Source organism: Xiphias gladius, chromosome 11, assembly GCF_016859285.1.
Source record: "Xiphias gladius isolate SHS-SW01 ecotype Sanya breed wild chromosome 11, ASM1685928v1, whole genome shotgun sequence".
In the NCBI taxonomy this organism is placed as follows: Eukaryota; Metazoa; Chordata; class Actinopteri; order Istiophoriformes; family Xiphiidae; genus Xiphias; species Xiphias gladius.
The window spans coordinates 17,397,128-17,418,880 of record NC_053410.1 but is presented as its reverse complement, the minus strand read 5'-3'; the positions used below and the strand labels follow the sequence as shown (position 1 = coordinate 17,418,880).

Here is a 21,753-nt window from a genome sequence, read left to right as displayed (position 1 = left end):
AGAAAATGTTTAGTGTTTTCCTCTCTTTTCTCTGATCTCTTTCACAGAAAGAAGTTAGATACTGCGACATGAGTATAATTACAGCAATTCTAGGGTATAATAACCAAAAAAATTAACACATTTAATAAAATAAAGACATTCAAGTACAGTAAGATTTTTGCATGAAAATACAAAACTACACAAAAAGCATAAAATCAAATCTCAACAGTTTTCTTGAGGGGGGAGGGGGGGCTGAAGTGCTAGGTCATTTTTCTCGTACATATCGTACGAGCACGTCGGTTGCCCAGTGATGGAAGCATTGTTGTGTTTGGGGCCTTTGCCTCCTCATGAGAAAAGTTGTGCCTCTTCTGACTGAGCGTCTGTCCTCGATGGGGCTGTACATGACTGCAGTATCTTGTTCTTCCACTTCTTTGATAGCAGATGAGCCTGTGGCTTTTTGTCCATCTCTCATCGGTTTCACCTACTTGACTGAACCAACACACCCACAAACCCTGAGTCAACTGCTCTTCTGCTCTTTCCAACTGATGTCATCTTTTTTTTTGTCAAATAACTGAAGAAAAAAAAGCGAGGCATCCATAATCAGACTTTTTTTTTTTTTCGAAATGTCTCCTTTTAGCATATTCATTTCCAAGTCTTTTTTTAAAGTCACTGTATATGCTCTGTCAAAGTGAATCTGTATTGTAGTTTGGATTTCCTCCTCCACTGCACAGCTTAAAGTGTCTCGTGTCCATTATTGCTGAAGCGCAAAAGGACCTCGGGTCTTTAGCTCAGTTGTGCTGCAGTGTATTGGACTCTATAGGAGGAGCCGAGTCATACAGTGTGTCTGTGTCATGAGTTGGCTCTCCAGCTAACGTGCAAGGATTTGACAGCGTCCCTGCACCACAGTCACAGAAGAATCTGCAGGAAGAGGAAAGAGGAGAAATTATTACATTTGGTTCAACTCTATAAAAAAGGTACCAAGACAAAAACACAGTTGGCACACTAAGTCCAGAACCCAGAAAAGCAAAACATGTTTGAGGGCCAAGTGATGTATTAAACTTAACTGACAATCCTTTTGTAAATGTAAATATTTTTTGTTTTGCTAATATATGCATACATGGAGAAATATGTTTCAGAAGTAGTATTATTATTTATGCAGTTTAAAGCGGGAGGGAAACAACTAAAAACACAACCTAACTGCCTTATTTTGGTAATTCAGGTACTGGGATAAGGTTTTGTAAATTGAGGTATATTGTGCAGTTTTTTAATATGCAATTCAAAATCTTCCCCGGTTATGCCGTTATTGAACATCATTTTTGATCAAATTTCAGATCAGATAAGTCGTTCATATTCCATGTTACCACTAATACTCTTCACTCTTGAAGTGTCACTTGTTAGCCGGCTCAATCTGTAAATTGGTCAATTACACCTGGCAGTTAGGTGTATTTATTAGTTGACAACTAATGCCTATGTAAGAAATTAGTTTGTGTGGTGCAACCTGTTTTCATTTAGTGATCTGTACACACACAATTAGGCCAAGTTTGGTGTAAAGCCCAGTTTTTTCAATGATGTTGAATGGGACTGATATCTGAGGATTGCGGTGGTCAGCCCATTAATATTTGGCCTGAATACTTCAATCATTCATGGATGATTGGTGGCTGATGTCAATGCTTTGAGCAGCACCAACAAGAATTGAGTGGCAGCCAAAGTCTCAGAAATGGCATTTCGCCTTTATTGAATTAAAGTGACAAGTGGTAAAATAATTTTTATGATTCGGGTGAACTGACCCTTTAAGCCACCGCAACGGCCTTCAGCGGTTGGACATGGACAGAAGAGAGGTTCTCTGCTACGACTGCCTGGACAGGCAAAGAGTGCAATGCAATTTGTGTTCCACATTCAGTTGTTACACCCCATAACTTACAGTAATTATGTTAACAGTTATACAGAGGGCCTGAGATCATTCGTTATTGCCTGATTTCCTCACGTCTCCAATACAATTCATGTTTTGATGGGGTGTCCTGTTCTGGGTCATTTGTACACCTCTAAGACTGCTCATCAATGTAATTTCACCTGAGTGCTGCCTTTGAAATGCAGCACAATGCTCAAACCTTCTCCTCTGCCAGTCATGACTGTGCCCTTTCAAAACTCTGTTGGATCATGCTCTCATCCATCCTCATGCAGAACCAGTATGGAAACAGAAATGTGGTTTTATGCAACTGTTTATGTGGTGACAGGTCCCAGTGTAAAGAAATGACCAGGTTTTTCTTTTTCTTCTGTCACTCAGTTGTCAGTCTAAATCACAGCCTTTGTTTGTAGTGATACAGGTCAGTAAGACTGACCTATCGTGTCTGATGAACTCCACATCATGTCCTTGGTGACACTTCTTGATGCAGTTCACACAGATGGCGTTGCGGTCTGTCGTGTTACAGGTGTGACACCTGTGGGAACCCAAATTGTTTTGGTTAACAATCAAAAAACAGATGAACAGTTGAGGATATTCTAGTCACCTTGACTGCGAGTATAAGCATGAATTACCTGTAAAAATCGTGCATTGGGTAGCTGGTGTAACTTGAAATCTTGTACAGGCACTGACCTCTGCTCACAGCCTTTTCAATGGCATCTTGATTGTTCATTATCTTATTATCTGGAGGAAAGATAGCAGAAATTGGTAAACTGCAGTTCACGTTCATTTGGATATGGCATTTCAGGGGTCGTCAAAAACTTTGTGACCTGTGACGGTACCTTTCATTGTTACGTTGACACCAGATGCAAGAAACAATCCCCCAAAGCGATTGTTGAAGATCTGATTGCCCTCTAGGGTTGCTGTGGCATGATTGGTGATCTCAATACCTGGCAGGAAAAAGAAAAAAACAAAAACAAAAACCATTTAGTTCATATTACAGTGCTCCTGCTTCCCATTAGTGAGCATACTGCACCTCATTAGGAACTGTTTGTTTACACAGACATATCTGTAAGGATGTTAAAAAGCCATAATAATTAAACTCAAACACCTCATCACAATTTCAAATAATGACAGATTACAGCTTGTTCGTGGGGGTACCCACCTGCAGCAAAGCCGTCAAATATCCTGTTTTTCCGCAGTACGGGGTGGCTGTTGGTGCTAATGAGGACCCCTGCTTGGGCATTTCTGAAGATGTCATTTTCCTCTAACAAACCTGAAGACAGTAATGAGACTGTCAATTACGCAAATCACTGATGTGAAAATGTAACTGTGTAAACAGTACCTAGCTGAAATAATTTTTTTTGATTGTGTTGACCTATGCTAACTCTCTGGCCCATTGAACTCCAGAACACCCCCCAAACCCAAACCCCACTGAGACATTTTTTAATAAAATAAATGATTAATCATAAATTATTATTATTAGTTACCTCTTCCTCCATTGAATATACAGATCCCACCGTCTCTCCCGTCATGGATCTTATTCCTCCGCAAAGTGGGGTTGCTGTCCGTCTTGATCCACACTCCTGCCATAGCATTGTCGAAGATCTCATTGTCCTCGATAAAGCCCAAGCCTGAAAAACACATTCATGGTTCATCATAAGGGCACCAGGGAAGAGAACTGCTATCACAGTGGTCAAACAGTTGATTAGCAATGACCACAGAAAAGACTTCTTTGCTTCTCACCTGAGTTGTAAACCAAAATGCCACCATTCTGGCCTCCCCAGATCTTGTTCCGCCTGATCTTGGGATTGCTGCCAGTCCTGTCACAAAAAACACATGTCACACAGTTGATCCATAGCTTCACTAATGCTAGATGCATTTCCCTCCCTACCTAACCATCTTTACGTCAGGACAACTGAAGTCTAACTTTACTGGGAAATTTATCTGCTATTAACATATCCAACCCTTCACAAAACACAATGAGAAAAATCTTTTTTGATTGTCATTTTCCACACACCTAATTTGAACTCCAGAGTACATGTGATTGTAGATATCATTGTCTTCGAGCACACCATGGCCATTGTCATAAAAGTAGACGCCAACCTGTACAAATGACAGTGAATGAAATATTAGCTCATTTATTCAAAGTATCAAAATGTATTTTATGAATGTTTTTTTATATGACGGAGCTACCTAAATAATATCAGAGCTGATTTTTTAAAATTACACAGCCGTTAACAAGTCTCACAATGCAATTTTTGGCCATGTACAGGTATATGACAGAATTATGCTGTTAATGCCAGTGTAACTACATCACATCAGGTAACAGTGTACATCTCATCAAGGTTGTGTATGGGCCTCATAAGTTTGTTTCTGGTTTGTGACTTTACATTTATTTCTCATCATTAAACTTGTAACTACCCCGTAATCTTACCTGCTTCCCGCTGTGTATCCTGTTCCTCCTCAGTACTGGCGTACTGCCCGTTGTCACCCACACTCCTGCCAACGTGTTGCTGTACACCTCGTTCTCTTCTATGACGCCTTGTCCTTTTTCATGCTGCATGATACAAAATCACCATAAATTACTGCTATGTTTGAAAAATTATAGCATAAAAAAGCTGAAGAAGTGAAGACATTCCAGATGTAACTTCATGGGTTTAATGGCAGCATATCTTTTTAAAATATTTACCACATAGATGCCACCATGCTGGCCATCATGGATCTTGTTGTGTCTGACAATGGGGCAGCTGTTTGTCCTGATCTGGATTCCTGCCAGGGCATTACCGTAGATGTCGTTTCCTTCAATTAGGCCTCGGCCATCACCAAAAATGTAAACGCCACCTTGATTGCCGTTAAAAATGGCATTGCCCCTATATTTGGACAAAACAACGCATCTCAGGATATCATACAACTGTGCATGCATCAGTGTCCAAATTGATACATTTTAAATGATATTTTAAATTTCATATTTGACCTGCTACAGCCAGGCCAGACTGACCTTATTGTGGGGTCACTGTTAGACGTGATCCACACCCCAGCAAAGTTATTTGCATAGATCTTGTTTTCAATGAACTGGCCGCGGCCCTTTTCGTGCACGTAGATGCCCCCTGTCTGACCATGATGGATCTCACAACGAACCACGGTTGGATTGGCGTACGCCTTCACCTCAAAGCCGGCTATACGGTTCCTATGGATATTACAGCTCTCAAAGTAACCCTGGAAATGGACAGGGAAATACAAAATTACTGTGTGTCCTATCAAAATACTTTTCAGTCCATGACTAGGAACCTTGTGTAACCAGCCATTTACACTCTAGCAATAACTACATTGCTGCTTCATTACATTATACACTGTGTAATTAAATTTAAATTAAGGTTTTTACACTGAAATTCCTGTACACATGAGAATGTTGTACAACTGCAGCATTGCAGTGACACTACAACTAAATGCAGTTCCTGAAAAATGCTAACTACTTGTAATACGGTAAAAAAAAAAAAAAAACGGTAGCTCACAGTGAACAGACAAGGTTTTTTGAACAATGACCAAACACCAGTAAGCTGTATCTTACCATGCCGTGGTCAAATGTAAAAACACCAACATCTCTGCCGTGGTGGATGTGATTCCGTCTGATGATTGGATTTCCATGGTTTTTCACCCAGATCCCAGCCAGAGCGTTGTTTGAGATCTCATTGTCTTCGTATATTCCCTGAAAAAAAAAAAATCAACCAAGTTGAAAAAGTAAAGGCTTGGAACATTTTCATGTCCACTTTAAAGTTATTTTTAACAGTCTGTTGTATTTGATCATACTACTGTTTCAGTCTCACATGTCAGTAGTATATAAGAATTAAGAGAGATTGGCCCTGCTACTGTTGTTCATTTAGCTAATGTGAAGTTGAGATACCCAAATGTACAATGACACGGACTCTGACACATGCCTTTCAGTGTTAACATAATACCTAAACAACTGGGATGAAAGGTGTGTGTTACCTGTGCATGGTCAGTGATGTAAAGACCAACATTTTCACAGTCACTAATGTTGCAGTGCTTTATTGTAGGACAAGCACCCTGGCCGCTGACACAGACAGCTGACCCCACTGAAACAAGCAGGACAGAGATTTATTGGTACACAGTTGTTCATGTCACAATATACAAAAAAAAAAACAAAAACCAAAACAATACTATTTCAGCAGATAAAAATATCCAGGGGTTAGCGCATGGATTCAAGCTGCACCAAAGGATCATTACCTGTGCATGTGCTGCGTATTATGCAGTGGTCAATGATGGGGCTGCAGTTGACTGTAATCTCCAAGCAGTGGTGTGCGTTGTGGTGCTGGGCGGATTTATCATCAGGATTGAACTGCAGTGGATCCAAAAAATGTTAGCAACAACTGTGATATACTGATCAAGCGTGCATTTAACATTTAAGGGTCATCTCACCCTAATGGTCATGTATCCAACATAAGCATCTTCTGATCCTTCCATGAATACAAATGTAGAGTCTCTGGTATTCTCAATGATGACTTTCTCTGCTACTTTTCCAGGAGCTACAAAATGATCAGAAAGGTTAAACTAGAGACAAGACTAAACAAATACACAATCAAACTGTGACCATGACTTCAGACACACATACCAGCTCCAATCATTGTGATAGGTGACTCGATGTAGATCCATTCGTCTGTGTAAATACCAGAGTGCACGAATATGAGGCCGTCAAAGTGAGGCTCCTGACCACCTCCGAGAGCATCCTCAATGGTATCGTAGTACTAGCAAAAGCATCACAAGTCAAGTGAATGACAGGAGCATTAAAATGTGGGGGGGGGGGTCAAAAAGTGTTGGAAACAGTTCACTTACAAACATGTTATCTCTCCCTTTGTATCTGGCAGGATTACTGTAGAAGTGTTCTGCAAAGCCAGGTTTAACATGTGCTCCTTTGTACTGTAAAAAAAAAAAAGAAAAAATATTCACGATTATTCACATGCTAAAGAAATTAATAATTCATAATGAACAAATTCAGACTACAAAGACATTGCACTGACACTGCATTTTGAACGAGATGGGGGGAAAGAAGTCATCACTAGAAAAAATATCCGAGACATTTTTCGTCCAGGGAAAATTATCCTAAAGGTCAATATATCACAAAGGAATATAATTTAAACACATAGTTCTCTTCTACGCCCTGCTTACTGAATGTCAGCATTATGGCCTGTGGTCCTGCCCTTTCACATGACATTAGCTGTCTGTACACAGGAGGATTTAAAGTCGCACAGATGGAAATGGCAAAGTCAGTGCTACTACATATATCTACCATAAAGGCCATAATAACCATGAAGAGTATTTCTCAATTCTAACAGCTTCGTGCCAATTTCGCATTTACTTCATGGTAAAATATGAAATCAGATGGTTCTTTTATGGCAGTGAAATGTTTGTTAATGGAGAAAAAAGCAAAAATACATGAAGCAAGACTTTTATAAAATCAGCAGTGAATCAGTGAGCCCACAGGAGGTTCCATACCAGCTGCTGAAAACTTTCCTTCCAAGGGTTTGGCTGCTCGTACTCTTCTGGGTTTATCTGGTAGAACTTTCCTGCCTCGGGGTGCATCATGGGTCGTGTGTATTCAAAAACTTCCATGTACAGCCTCTTCCTGAAAGATTAAGGCACAATGATGATTAACACTATCCGCCTCTCATTTGTGGTTTTTGTGAGTTTTAGTCTCCAGTACAAAAGACTCAGTAAAACATCATGTTTAGTAAAAACTTGATGATTAAATTAATATGAAAGTGAAATAAGGCAAAAGTCCCGCACAAAGTAGCAAAATAAATATCACAAGGTACTGATCAAGAGAAAATGTTCCCAACACCAACAGTCTAATCCAACATGTCTCACCAGAGGATGGGGTCGTTGGCCAGCTCACTGAAGCGTTTGCACACACATGCAGCACGGCACAAGTCCTGCTCCAACAGGTACGAGAAGATCTTTAGCACCACCTCGTCTGGAAGCTTCTCCTGCAAATACTGCTCTGCTGGAGCTGCTGGGAGGAGGATGACCGTAGAGTTAGAATAAAATATTTTGAAAGGACAGGGTTTTGAGTGTGGTTAAACAGCAGCGGCAAAACGAGTATATATATATCTAGATCATGTGCGATCTCTTTGGGCACAAAAGCAACAAATTTCTGCAGAAACGATGGAGGCCCCCTTTGAAGCAATAAAATTGCGTAACAATTTGAATTGCCCTATCATTGTACTTCTATATTGCTCAAAGATTTGGGGCTACAATGTATATACAAGGGTTTGAGTCCCACAGTGTTAATCAAATATTGATGTGAAGATACTCAAAGACCCTCAAAGCTGAGTCTATATGTGCAGGCTGGTGCAAGATGTTAGAGTAGAGCGATATATTGTTTCATAATTTCTGAAGTGGACTTATTTGTTTATCATACATTGACAAAAAAAATAGCTGATGTTTGTGTGGATTCTTGAATCAAACTTTAAAATAAGGGAAAGAGGAATCCTGGAGAAGAATGTCACTTTTACTATATGGAAGTCATTTGGTACTAAAATAAATCATGTGGAGCAACTGTGAGCACAGCATGATGGAACGTGTCTAATTTTTTGACCACGTATTTTGACATCACAAAGCTTTCTCTTTCTCATACACAGTATGAGAAAGACTCCAAATTTCGCAAATAACAGAGCTGCAATTTCAACTTTGTGAAACTCATGGTGCCACTTCATGTCTTTACCAAAGAGGTTTTCAAAGAGATAATCTCACATAAGGTTGATAACTTACAAGCAAATCACGTGATTCACAGACCTCTCATTGTGAAAATGTAAGTGAAACTTCAAATTTGACTATTTGAAAAAATATGCACATATTCATAATAGATTCTGAAAATAGCAATGTGGCCATTTGTGTGATGCTTAACTGCCCAATATTAGCTAACTTGAGAGACTAAATGTACATTTTGGCCTGATAAACAAATCAACACAGTGCTCTCATTGTATTGAAGGAAAAGTAATTCATGTTTTGGTTGTTATAACTCAAATTCTCCCTCGCAGCCCAGGGGAAACACTACGATGAATACACCTTAGTGGAAGATATATTTCAAGTCAAGTAATGTGTTCTTAATTACCAGGTAAATCTTGACACTTTCCTGAAACTCTGGGGCGCTTAGGTCGATGTCCAAAGTTGTCTGTGGTTGAAGTGGAAGCACCCTGTAGATTAAAACAAAATCAGTGGAAATATTTAAATATTAATTAGTGTTTCTTTAAAATCAAATCTTTGTCTTTAAAGCATTTAAGCCATCTTTTAAGTATGTCTGCTAAAATGTACCTCCATGTTTGTCTTTGTCGGACACACTGTTCTCTTGGGTAGAGACTTTCTTCTAAGTTGGTAGGGACTATTCTGAGCTCCTGGACCGGATTCTTCTGCGACCATATCTGCAGGAACGTCCTCATCTGCAAATTGTGGAAAAGATAAAAACTGAATACTTACGATGCTATTATTTAAACCAATACAAAATACTGTATGATATACTATAGAAAGAAATACAATAGAAATGTGTTTTTGGTGTATTGTCAACAACATATTCATGATGCAGCATTTCAAATATGCTTATTAAGAATATGAGTTATCACTCAATAGTAAGCACTGTGACTAAAGTGTGTATTCACTTGTCCTGTGTAGTATAGGCTTGTCTGCTGTGGAGCCCTAAAGCATGTGTAGCTTCATCTACAATGATGGATGTTAACTAAATGTATGTTTCAGATCTTTGGTTGAACTACAAACATGAATATAAACCTTCCATTAAATTTTAACCAAAATTATTGGAAATTGTTTCAGTCATTAAATTTGAGCATTCAAACATCAATTTGTCAGTGATAAGCAATACATTGTAACAAAAGATTACCAGATGCAGTTGTCTGAAAAGTATCTATCACACAGGTCACAGGACAAAACCCAGAAAAAACAAAAACGGTTTTGTTCATTACCTGCTCTGTTTGCTACAGATTGATTACAGATCCTATCAAGAGGGGATTCAATCAACAGAAAACAAAACAACCATAGCATCAACCCTGAGCTAAACCAGACATCTATTTATAAGTCTATTCACCATGGCACGATGAGTTGATAGCTACCCCAGATGGGAGATGCAAACTCTCTCTGCTTGTTGCTCTGGTTGCAAGGATGACTCTCCCTGACTACTGGGCCAGTAACTACTACAAACACTGTCTATGTAACATACATTTCATGGCAAATATACATTGTACTATGTGAAAACGGCAAACATACTATTGCCTATCTGTTACCAACCACACTATCATTTACTCATTTACTGTCATCTTAAAATGACAGGTGAGCTATGCTGTAAACATCTGGTCAGAGAGACATAGGTACATTGGCAAGTCACGTCTAAATAAATGAATTGAGACAGGGAAAGCAGTTAAAAAAACCACTATTTATTACTTAGTATTACTTAATTATTAGGATGAGCATGACGGTTCATTTTCCATTACTGTTTTGTCAGCATTATCAAGTTATTACTTAAGTGCTTTACGTTTACAATCAATTTTGTGACAAACAACAAGTAAGAGTTAAACCTCTGCTGCTTATTGGCATTTAACTGAAGCTGTGAGATCCAGTATCACAACATGTCACTAGTCCACCTGAAAGCATTTAATCAGATTCAGCAAGCAACCTTTAATGTTACTGATCACTGTCCCCCAGATAGACTGGGTCTCGCTCACTGGCTTTCAGCCATGGCAACGCTTAGAGAGCATCCCTAGCTAATGTTTACTTTGAAAAAATGCTGTCAAGGTTCGTTTACATCACACCGTATGTTGTCCAACAGCGTTGCTGGAAAGAAAACAAAAACATAACGGAACTGAACACAAACAGTCACGTTACTACACTGATTACAAGCATCATATCCCTGCTTTGACATTTTAACGTGGGGCTTTTTTTGAAAACGCCAGGACGCAGATAGCTAGCCAAACATGCTAATAATAATAGCTAACTAGTACAGTCTAGGTCCAGTTAGCATGCTACGACAACTGGCAAAACCAATTTGTGTATCCTTCCTCTGCGTTTGGCACCCATGAACCAAGCAAGCCATTGTCTACAGCGTGTCGGTTTGACCACGAATGTAACGGTAGCTGACAAAAAGCCAAGCTCAGCAGCGATATGAGGCCAGACAAGCAAAAGAAAGACCGACTCGGGGCAAAAATCAAGCAAAACAAAGCGCGGCCTGAATGCTAGGTACGCACACAAAAGCCTCGGTGTTTCCTGACTACGCGGCGAACCTCTGAGACTGCTGTTAGCTCCCCACTGTTTTATCTCAACAACTAACATTGCCCTAATGCACACACTACATAGGACCATAAACAATACTTAAATGTTTCTAATCATAAAACATACAATTCAACCCTAAAGCTAGCTGTCTGACAAGCCGTTCAGCAAGGCTCGCTAACATTACCTCTTTCCTGGTGGTTCCTCTCCGGCTGCACCGGGCGCGGCCTCGATACTCGCCTAGGTCTTCTGCTAACGTTACTTGCTCTGACGGAGTTCATTTGGGGTGTTGTTAATCTTGAAGAAATGTCGAAGCCTTCACAGCAGAAGAGGCGACGCCAAGCACACCATCTATGTCTTTTTCTTCAGCCTTGCACAATCTGCCATGTTTAGCCGAGGCTCCAGGAAAACGTATCGCGGTGTGTTATTCCCGTTCCCCTGCACTGGTGTTACGTCTAGCCCCGTTCTACTGTAGCAGGAGGAGCCATAACAGACAGGCACAGTCCGTCAGGCCTCGGTCGCATCACATGGGAGGACCTCTCGCCGTCACGTCACTTTCCCCGTTCCCCGCCGTCTGTTCAACGGTGATTTCACTTGTACTTTTCGAGCATCCACCAGGGGAGAATTTTGCAGTTTGTCCCAGCAGAAGCTGACCTCCCATTTAGATACTGGAGATAAGTGCAAGCCTTATTGGTGGAGGCCAAGGATCAAGAAATGCAAGTCTTCCAGCATCCTTTCACCAGACAGAGTGCCACCAATTATTATTATTGTCTCTGACACCAAATTACCCAATAACACACAACATATTTTGTCTGGCTCTGATAATGTGATTTGAACACTAACCACCGAGGGAACAATCGCGGATCAATGCTTGATCAAAATTTATTTCAGCAGATTATGCAAAACAAATTATCAACCCAGGTTCACGATCAAGCTGCACATCCATTGTTTACTAAGGTCTACGTTTTGTTAGATAAAATCAGAAAGATAAACATCTGTTCAGAATCTTTTATCTTTGGTATAACAGGTGGCCAACTGTATCATAGCATGACACAATACGGTATGTGTAATTGGGTGTGGCTATAATATATTGGCTACATATCAAAATATATTGATGCTGTGCTGGATTCTTGACTATTTTTATGTCAAACAGGTAAATCAAAAGATCCTCTAATCTTCTCAGGTTCTGCTGCAGGAAACATTGTTAATCCAGAGCAGATATGCTCTCATTTCGGGTGGAATAAACCTCCCCAGCCTCACAAAGTGTGTGAGCCAATAAAAACCAACACAATAAACATGTTTTTTCCCTCAGTGTTGTTCACAGTCCTTGTGATTTGATGCAGCCTTGATGTACACATTGTAAAGTGAATGCATTCTTGGTTAAAATTAAGTAGATCTGACTGAGCAAATGTTTGAGTGCAAATAAGAAAATAGTAGTAAAGCAGCAAGAACCAAACCAAAACTATGCATCAAATAATTTTATGCTAAGATTCTAACTTTTAGATAGAAGTTCTATACCTTAGACAATTCCCAAACAATTCCCAACAACTGCAGGTGAATTGGTGCTTAATACATTGCATTTTGAACATCTGGCACTCTGTCTGATGGTGGTGCTATTCAGCATGACCAAATGAGCACACTGAATAGGGTCTCACGTACAGGATACAGTATATGAGTCCAGCCCAGATTTTGCAGAATTCAGCCATTATAATTTGATTATTTACACTTTTGTTTTTCCTACTGTAACATGTAAAATGCCTTCTGTGAATAGGGTATTTTAGGTTGACAAAGGAAAAAGAGATTTAAAAAAAAAAAGCTAATTATGCACCATGTTGTAAAATATGATGTGCAGTTAAATTTAACACATTTTTTTTGGTTCATAGGTTTGGGTTTATTGTCAGTCTCCTCAGTTTACTAAATAGACAATTAATACAGTATTTGCACTTGCACAGTAGCCTGTTTGTCCACTAGATGTCTCCTCGTCTCTACCTGTGAGTTTTCACTACATTCTCTGTGAAAGATGAGCATCACATGATACTTTACCTCAATGTATGTGTCTTTTTGTCTCTTTTGTCTGAAGGATGCCTATCCTTGCTCAGGTTTTTTTTCTCACCGATGCTAAAACATCAGTGTTTTCTTTCACATACATCCTGAGTGTTCAACCCCTGGCAGTCACTGTAGGCTATTATTTCTCTCCAGACACCTTGCCCTAGGATGCTGCCATGACAACAATGTTGTTTGTCATACCAATTGTGTCAAATTACTAAATACATTGTAGAATTATCTCCACTCCGATGGACTGAAACCCCGGCCTTTTTTATAGCAGGAATTCTCAGCATTGTGATTATGTAAATATTTGCTTGTAGGATATCATTATATGCCCACGGTGACAACATGGTAAATAATTATCATATATTTTGGCTGGTCTAAATGAATACTCTTCCACTGACTAATTAACTACCTACAGTAAATGAGTCACACTGAGCAGTAAAACTACCCTGCAACTGCCTTTAGGTGGCAATGTCCTCACAACTGATGCAACAACGTTAGTTTTCATAAACATTTATACACAGTATTTTTTATTTTCCGGTTTTTCGCTCATATTGTTTTTTTTTATGCTTTCAATCAACCCCAGGCCTATCAGCAGGACCATCTGTGATTTGTTGCTCTGTGGTCATTGACCCATCTGTGAGTCTGTCTGTCTGTCTGTCTGTCTGCCTAATGAGGTTAATGTTGACTGACCTCAAGAGACAAGTCAGCTGAGAGTCTTGTGTCAGACATTATATTGTACAAAAACCTCTGCAAACATCGTTGTGGTTTTTGTCTTGTGACCTTTATTGATAAATCTAACCTTATGTGGTGTTAAATTGATCACTTTTTCTGAATGGACTTGTTTGGTCTGTGGTGTTATAAATAAACGAAGGTTTTTAGTTAACTCATATGAATAAATTAAACTAATTACATTTGTGTTCGTGATGCACTAGCTTTGGCCCTCTAATGATAAAATGGTTGGACTCGGTATTGCCATGGCCAGAATAAACATTTTTCATCCTGTCCTACATAATGTCCACTTAGTCTTTCTTCTTCTGTCTTTCATACTGAATCGCCAGTCCTCTTGGAAAAAATGTACTGAAACATACTACTTTACTTCAGCCTGAAACATGGAGAGCTTAACTGTCATTATCTGTTGTCTTCGACACTAATCTGCTGGAGATATGACAGTGAGGCACATGTGTTGGCTTGGTAACCAATCTAGTATCCAGTGGCAACAGAGGTCTATTGAATGCTGGGTGGCTCTGTATTGGCTGGTGTGCCCACCGCTCTCCAGTGTCACCAAGTCACAGAGGCACATCCATATAGCGGCTGTGGATAATTGTAGGGTTGTGTAATATTCAGCTCAGGAGTCAATATTGTGTGTGAGTGTGAATGGCAAGGGGTCATCCATGCGCTGATATTACAAATGCTCTTTCTGTTGAACAACTTAATGTAGTGACCTGCAGGTGGTAACACTCTCTGTCACTTTCTCTGTCTCTTTATCAGATGCGCACACACACACACACACAAACACACCGTCTATGTTTAAGTCCTTAATTCAAAGACCTCCCTCCTTAACATTACATACTCCCATGAAAAGACAGGACATGTTTCAGGATTGTTTCTGTTCTTGGTCATCATTGAGTTCTATCCATATCTGAAGGCATCCACTGGCGCAGAGGCAGACACAACAGGATAAGCGTCTTTGTCTCAGACTCCTGTCTGTCAGAGACACCCCCCTCCCAGCCTCTCCTCTATTTGGGCGACTGTTACAGAGAGGGCAGATGGCTCATTACCATAAATAGGACAGAGAGAGAGTGAGTGAGGGGGCCTTGCACACCGACCAACAGGACCATGCCGCCCAAAACCAAGGAAATTGGAGGCCGTTGCTAGGAGAGAGGAAAGACAGCTTTATGGCAACACAAAGCTGATTCCCCCATCCGACCTCATATTGCTCCCGCCCCTTCGTTCCCTGCTCTGGGGACAGAGCCTTGAATCTGGTGGTCGGGGACAGATGGTCGATGGGCCCCACTGTCTCTACAGCTGGACACAGGCTACACCGACACAGTCAGACCTGGCAGGACTGAATCACACCTCATCCCATCCAACGTATCAGAAGCAGGAGCAGAAAGTGCTGGAGCCCAGGCCATCAGCTAAGAATAGATCCACACTTGTTGCCCACGGGAAATGTGTGGCTGTACAATAGATGATAATATGTTAAGCGTTTGTCTTTGTAGTAGTCTAAGATGAAAATAATTTACTGAGGATAATCACAGGTTGCCTCTTGCTTCTCTATTACGGCTACTTAGTTTTTAAACACGTAATGGCAATGATTTGGTCAGGAAAGTTCTAAAATGATACACATACCAACACAAACACACACACAAAATCCCAACATGACTCTGATGTAAATAGGAATTTTTTTTCAGCCACACCTCTCTTATTTTTAATCTTTCTCTTTTTGCTAATCCGAGCACACCCATTTGAGGGGTTGCACTGGTTTTTTAATGACTGCTATGTGTGCTAAAACTATGGGCCCGAAAATAGGGGGAGGTTGGCTTAGGTGAAGCACTTCCTCTTATGGAGAGTCTCTCAGTCAAGACATCACCTCTGAAACAATAGCACATCTGCTCTCACTAGACCTCTGGATGAAAGGGCAAGTGCAGCCAACTGTCTCAGAGACAGGAGGGAGGAGAAATCAATTGAGAAAACAAGAGAGTCTAATTTAAATAAATGAAAAATGTTAGCCATAAATACTTCAGTCTTGTTTTGATCTGATTTGAAACTAGACTCAGAAATTTGCTTATGTTAATTTCCTCTCATTTGCCATGATGGTTCATGTTGGTTAATTAGGTTTGAGACTTTTTGCACATTGTCCATGGAGGAACAAATTGGGGCAGGATGTTTGACAGCATCACATATGTGTTGCAAGAGAAAAGAAGGACAGGAAAGGAGGGAGAAAAAGACAACTAACCAGAACGAGGGGAAAAAAAAGCGCAGCAGCAGCATGACAACTAAGCAGAATAGAGGCGGTCCTGCATCACCTAGCCATCCGCCCCGGTTGCATAGGAACACGAGGGCCATGCCTACCCTGCAGACACACTCCTTTCGTCTCTCCTCTGCCACACTTCATTACCCACTGCTCAGTCAGGCACAGAGAGGCACTGCACCACTTTCTCAACACTACAGCTGTGTGCCCGCTCACAGCCTAGCAGCCAGGCTCCCCGTAGACCCAGGAAGGGTATACACTGCCCCTCAGGCATCGGGTCACACTCACTTTATATTCATAGTGCAGAGACACCACTGCAAGGTCTCTACTTGTATCATACTAAGCAGTAGGTCCCAACCTTTTTATGTCAGACATATCCCTTCAGTCCTGTTGAACTCAAGAGATGAACTCAAGCACTCATTCATTGACACGACCTATCATGTTCCAAATGTGTCAGTCTGAACAGATATTAAAAACTCTTTTATTTAACTAATAATGACAAAAAAGTGGACATAACATTGGATGTTACAATATTTTGTCATTCAATTGAACTGTTAACATTTAGGTCCGTTTGGTTACGTGTACATTGGTACTACTACCAGGACTGGCAGAGGCAGGGCATTTCCGCCATTTATCCCTTTCTTTAGCTAACCTTTTCAACCATTTGTCCTTTTCTTTTTAGCTAAATATACTTATTCACACTGCTGGAGGAACACTAGCAATCCCTCATATGTGTCATAGCCCGCTACGGAGCTGGCACTGCCAGACAACACGGTTGGGCACAAGACCACCATTGTTCCCACAAGATAAAGTGCGCTTGTGACCAAGGCAAGGCGGGGAGGACTAGATGCTGTGAAAAGATAAGGGAGTTTCAAAGAACAAAGCTTTTGGTGTCGTGTGGTGTTTACAGTGAATTCAGCAGTCAAATGTTTCTACACAGACGTCACGACTCCACATCGCTGATGGAGCATTTAAATCGTAGGTGCATGTCAAAGTGAGATGTCTTCCTTTTATCCTCCTCCTCCTTCACAGTTAATTGAGTACAAGTGTTCATTTGCCTGCAAGGAGCAGTCATTAAGGTTGAATAACAAAATTTAGCTTGGCAATAGAACAGCCAGGGATCAATGGGTTAATTCAATTGCCCCTGCATGTGGTGTATTGTATAGCAGGGCAATTTGAAGGCCTTTCTAAGTGAGTCATGCAGTTTTAGTGTCCTTAAAAGTGCAAAGAGATAGCATGGATATTGGTCAAGAGAGGGAGGAAAAGAACAGCACCGAAGGCAATGAAATAAGAGAGACCAAAGTTCAGTACTGTGTGTTTGGTGACAACTAAGTTAAATAGAGTTGACTGAAAAGGGAGTCTGTCCTTCACTTGTTACAGTCGAGTCTGGGAAACTGCTGTCATTGTATACAGTCAGAGCTTTTGAGGCATTATAACAATGCATCATCATTCCTTTATGACAGGTTACTGCAAGTACATTGTAGCTAGTCCATTACTCCCCGGCCCATCGACTGTATAATTTATGTTTATCAAGTTTTGTGGTGTAGTGGAGGCTTATAGCAGGAGCGACCCTCTCAGACAAGAGAAACTTTTGTACTAACTGTGCACATACACTTGGGGGCCCAGTTTCACACTCTTGCTTGGGGGGCAACCATATCTAGCTGCACCCCTGGTTTGGGCCTTTGACATTATTAAAACCAGCCCTTTTGGTTATGTCTCTGTTTCTCAGTGAATGAGTTTTGTCTTCATTACAAGTACATGATTGTTTGCCTCATTGTTTACCGAGCTCTGATTACTGAAGAGGATAAATAAAAACCAAAAAAACCAAAAAAACCAAAAAACTTTGTACTAAGCAGTTAGTTACACAGTCCTGTCTCATTAAACAGTCGAGTTCTTTTCCATTAAGCCTCAGTAAAATTTAATTTGCTGTCCTTAGTTCAAGCTGGTAAGCTTAATCCTCCACTGGAACAAATTGACACTTGGGCCTGTTTATACAAGTGTTTGCCCTGAACAAATAGACTGAATCAATACAGAATTACAGAATATTTGCTTGACTGTTGAAAAGATCATTCCTCTGCCCTACATGTTGAGCATTTTATTGCCCATGCATTAAAAGAGGCACTTATCAGCTGATAGATAACAGACAATCGGGACACTGCTGACACAATTCATAAGACCCGGTAAGCAGAGAGGATTGTCAAACAAAGGCTTCTGAAGGCAAATACACTCTTCAGTTCAGGATAACTGCAGGCAAAATCTGGGAAAACCTCTAGGGAAAACAAACCTGAAGAACAAAGAAAGTGTTGCATTTGAAAGAAGCTGACCACGCCTGGTTGCTCTGCTGACAGTTAGAGGGCGTTGTAAGCGTAATATTTACACTATTTTCAATGCAAAGATGCAAATTTAGCCTTTGAGGTAAAAATAATCTGTGCTTATATGTGCTTGTTTTATGCTCTCTCCTTAAACTCCTAGAGCAATTAAGTGTGGACTGGTATTCACACAGCAGGTGGCCTCTGGCAGCTTCACAGGCAGTTGCATTCTCGTCCTGGGGAGAATGCAAATACTACCTGTTTAAGCAGTAAACCAGTCTGACCATACTTATCTAGGAAAGTGAAATGCCATAGAGCCTCAGTGCATGTGTGTGCACATGCATCTGCATGTGTAAGTATGCATGATTGTATGTGTGTTAGGGCTCTTAAATCTATGTCGCAATTCTCTCAACGGTTCTTGCACTTCCCATTTCAAAGGAGGATCAAACTAATTAGCTCAGGGTGCCGCTTGTCTGTTGGTCTCACTCCCATAACAACTGCAGGTGATTGTTTCAACATCTAAATCTTCTAAAAGGACCAGGACAGTGACTTTGTATGGTACATTCTATAATGTCCTCACCTGTCCAAGGTAAATAAAGTGGAACTAACTAGAGAAAATAATGTTATTTTTTTGGAAAGGTTTTCCAAGTGCGCATACAGGTAAATATTTTAGGTAGCACCATGGTCCCATATGTCATGAAGAAACCCAGAATGCATTTTTCTTGTCATTACAAATGCATCTTGTTCTAAATGTGTGTGTGAGAGCAAGAAGGAAAAAGAAATAGGTAGAGATACAGTACCTTGCATGTTTCCAATAAATATTCTAAATGTATTATTCAGTGCATATGTGTGTGTGTGTGTGTGACAGAGAGATATAAAGAAAAAGAGAGATTATTTTGAATCTCGATTACCTGATACCTGTAGTGGGGAAATCCTGTTCAGTGTTTTAACAGCGACTTTCTTCTGGAATGTGATTTATCTTTACAGTTTCATTTCTTTACCGACTGTGTACCAGAGAAATCACTGCGTATCAACGTTTGTGTTCCCACTCCAGACACCAAAGCTAGGTGGAATGAGAAAAAAAAGAAAACAGAGAGGGAACAACAAAGGCAGGAGGACAGATTGAATGAAGAGCAGCACACAAACAAGGGTTGTCACTAATAGAGACTTTTATGAGCTCCAGACCTGCTGAAATGGAGTGCTGTGCGTGTGCAGCAGCTCTTATCGGCTCGCTGGCAGTAGGGGAGGGTGAGAGCCTCCACACTTGTGCTCCGTAAAAATGGTCTGATTCATTTTCCGCATGAGAGGGTCTCACTGGGGTGGCATCAAACCAGCCAGTCCACACAGATTTATGGACCATTAAAGCAGCAGGCCTCCTGACCGCTATGCCACCATAGGCTGGCTGCTAAGACACAGTGCACCCTCATTCATGCTCGGTCACTACTCTCCATCACAGGCGAGCTTCCTCATTGTTCATCTCTTCATCAGTACCACTTTTACTGCCCCACATGAACTCCTCATAGTCTGTAATCCTACTATTCTTCATGTCACTCCCTTTGATACAAAGTGAGCTGTTTACTGTAATTATTCTCCCCCCATTGTTAACACAGTTGTCACAAAGACATTTCTGTTCTTCTTTCATGATAATGCCTATAGTCCCTCATCAGCACCTTGGGCAGATAGCATTTTATATCGTCCAGGAAATGCTCCAGTACTGTTATGAACATCTCTGACGGTGGTCAGTGGGGCATGTTGTTTTAGCCTAACAGTTTTACAATCAGATTAGCACCACTGCAGGCACAGAGACTAATGGGTCTGTCTTTTCATGGCATCTTCAATCAACTGTTTCCCTGGTGATTAATGCATCTTGTTCTGCGCTCTCTCATTTGCTAGCTTTGCAACTTCATCATCCCTGGGAGTGATACTGGAAGGAAAAGTGGGGCAGAGTCTCTGCTGCTGGCTGGCCCTAAGAATAGCTCACTGTGCAAGAAAACCATGCCACAGCAAACCTGAGCAAAGGCTCAGAAAAAAATGAATGAATGAATATAATGGCATATGGAGTGCTCTGCCACCACTGATAGGCTAAATCACTTCACACACTTCTTTGTCAGATAAATGAATATTACCACATTTAATGCCATTCTTTACCTTCTGTGTAATAATAAAGCATAACATTCTTTACAATGTACCTCAACTGACACAAAATAAACAAGGAACTCAATGAAGTAGCCTAACATAAATGTTAAGTGCTAATCCACAGATCTACTAAAATACTTTCCACAATATCAGTCAGGCATTAACTCTGACACATAACCGCCATTACGCCACTGCAAAGCCTGTTTGTCCAGTTGAAAGAGGGGAAAAACAAGGGTGTGCATCAACACCAGCGAAGAAGTATTTACTACAGCACTGCTGCGTGGCAGATATTTAGGTTAATACACAGTAAAAACAAACAGAGAGGCTATTAGATCCGTCTACAGAGAGCTACTCGTGTACGCTTATGAAATGGAGAGGCTGAGATGAGTAAGGTATCACCATTATGTGAAAGTTACAGTTTGGTGTGAAGTCAGTTGGCCAGTAAAGCTGCACTCAACAGATAGCCTGGATGAGACACAAAACCAACCCACTGGCTATCCTGGAGTACGCTTTCGGCTATAAAAACTCATCCATACAGTCATGTAAATAACAGCTAGGTGCAATTTTGACTTTTCACACATGCACAGAGAATAGGTTTTATCCACTGGGATAAGTGCATAAGTGTGGTTATCTTTCTCTTCCCATTCCTTTTCATTGGCTTTGACTGAACACTCGGGCATCAACGAGCATGTCTCTGTTGTGTATCTACACGTCACGTTAGCTCCTTGAATCGTGGTTTACTCTAGGAGGGGCCCTGTTGAGGGTCCAATATCGTCATGAGGCTGGGTGTGGTGACACATCCTTTCTCTCCGCCCCGAGGTGCTTGTGTAGCCCAAATAACGCGGGAATGCATGTGCTTGGGACCTGTCCTGCTTGATCACTCACACAATTTACTAATTTATAATGAATTCCATTAGTACCTCGCTTTCAGTAATACCTTATTATTCAATCAATTTGTTTAAAACCATAAAACCTTTAACCCTCCTCTAGAGTACGTTACAAGCAGCTGGCTTATAGAAGTGAAAGCACGTTGCACGATGCAAAATAGGATGGCGTGCGCGTTCGCGGAGCTCCTGCTCTGCGGCAGTTGCCAGGGGAGATAGGAGGGGAGGGGTTTT

At 40.8% G+C, this 21,753-nt stretch overlaps 1 protein-coding gene across 2 annotated transcripts; it reads right to left on the bottom strand.

Annotated features, from left to right (window-relative positions):
• Positions 1–585: 585 nt before the first annotated feature.
• LOC120796187 (F-box only protein 11) lies at positions 586–11,768 on the bottom strand. 2 transcript variants are annotated; one of them, XM_040138664.1, is made up of 22 exons: positions 11,355–11,768; positions 9,212–9,336; positions 9,012–9,093; positions 7,766–7,910; positions 7,394–7,523; positions 6,734–6,817; positions 6,513–6,645; positions 6,320–6,426; positions 6,128–6,239; positions 5,870–5,976; positions 5,451–5,588; positions 4,881–5,098; positions 4,572–4,752; positions 4,317–4,439; positions 3,900–3,985; positions 3,626–3,702; positions 3,370–3,513; positions 3,045–3,155; positions 2,722–2,829; positions 2,515–2,623; positions 2,319–2,417; positions 586–897 (listed from the first exon to the last, which is right to left on the bottom strand). In XM_040138664.1, the coding sequence occupies exons 1-22, from the start codon at positions 11,446–11,448 to the stop codon at positions 768–770; spliced, it is 2,643 nt and encodes an 880-aa protein (XP_039994598.1). In that variant the 5' UTR covers positions 11,449–11,768; the 3' UTR covers positions 586–767. The 2 variants fall into 2 exon arrangements, with proteins under 2 accessions (XP_039994598.1, XP_039994599.1); XM_040138665.1 differs by having other exon boundaries at positions 7,766–7,907.
• Between the last annotated feature and the right edge of the window lie 9,985 nt (positions 11,769–21,753).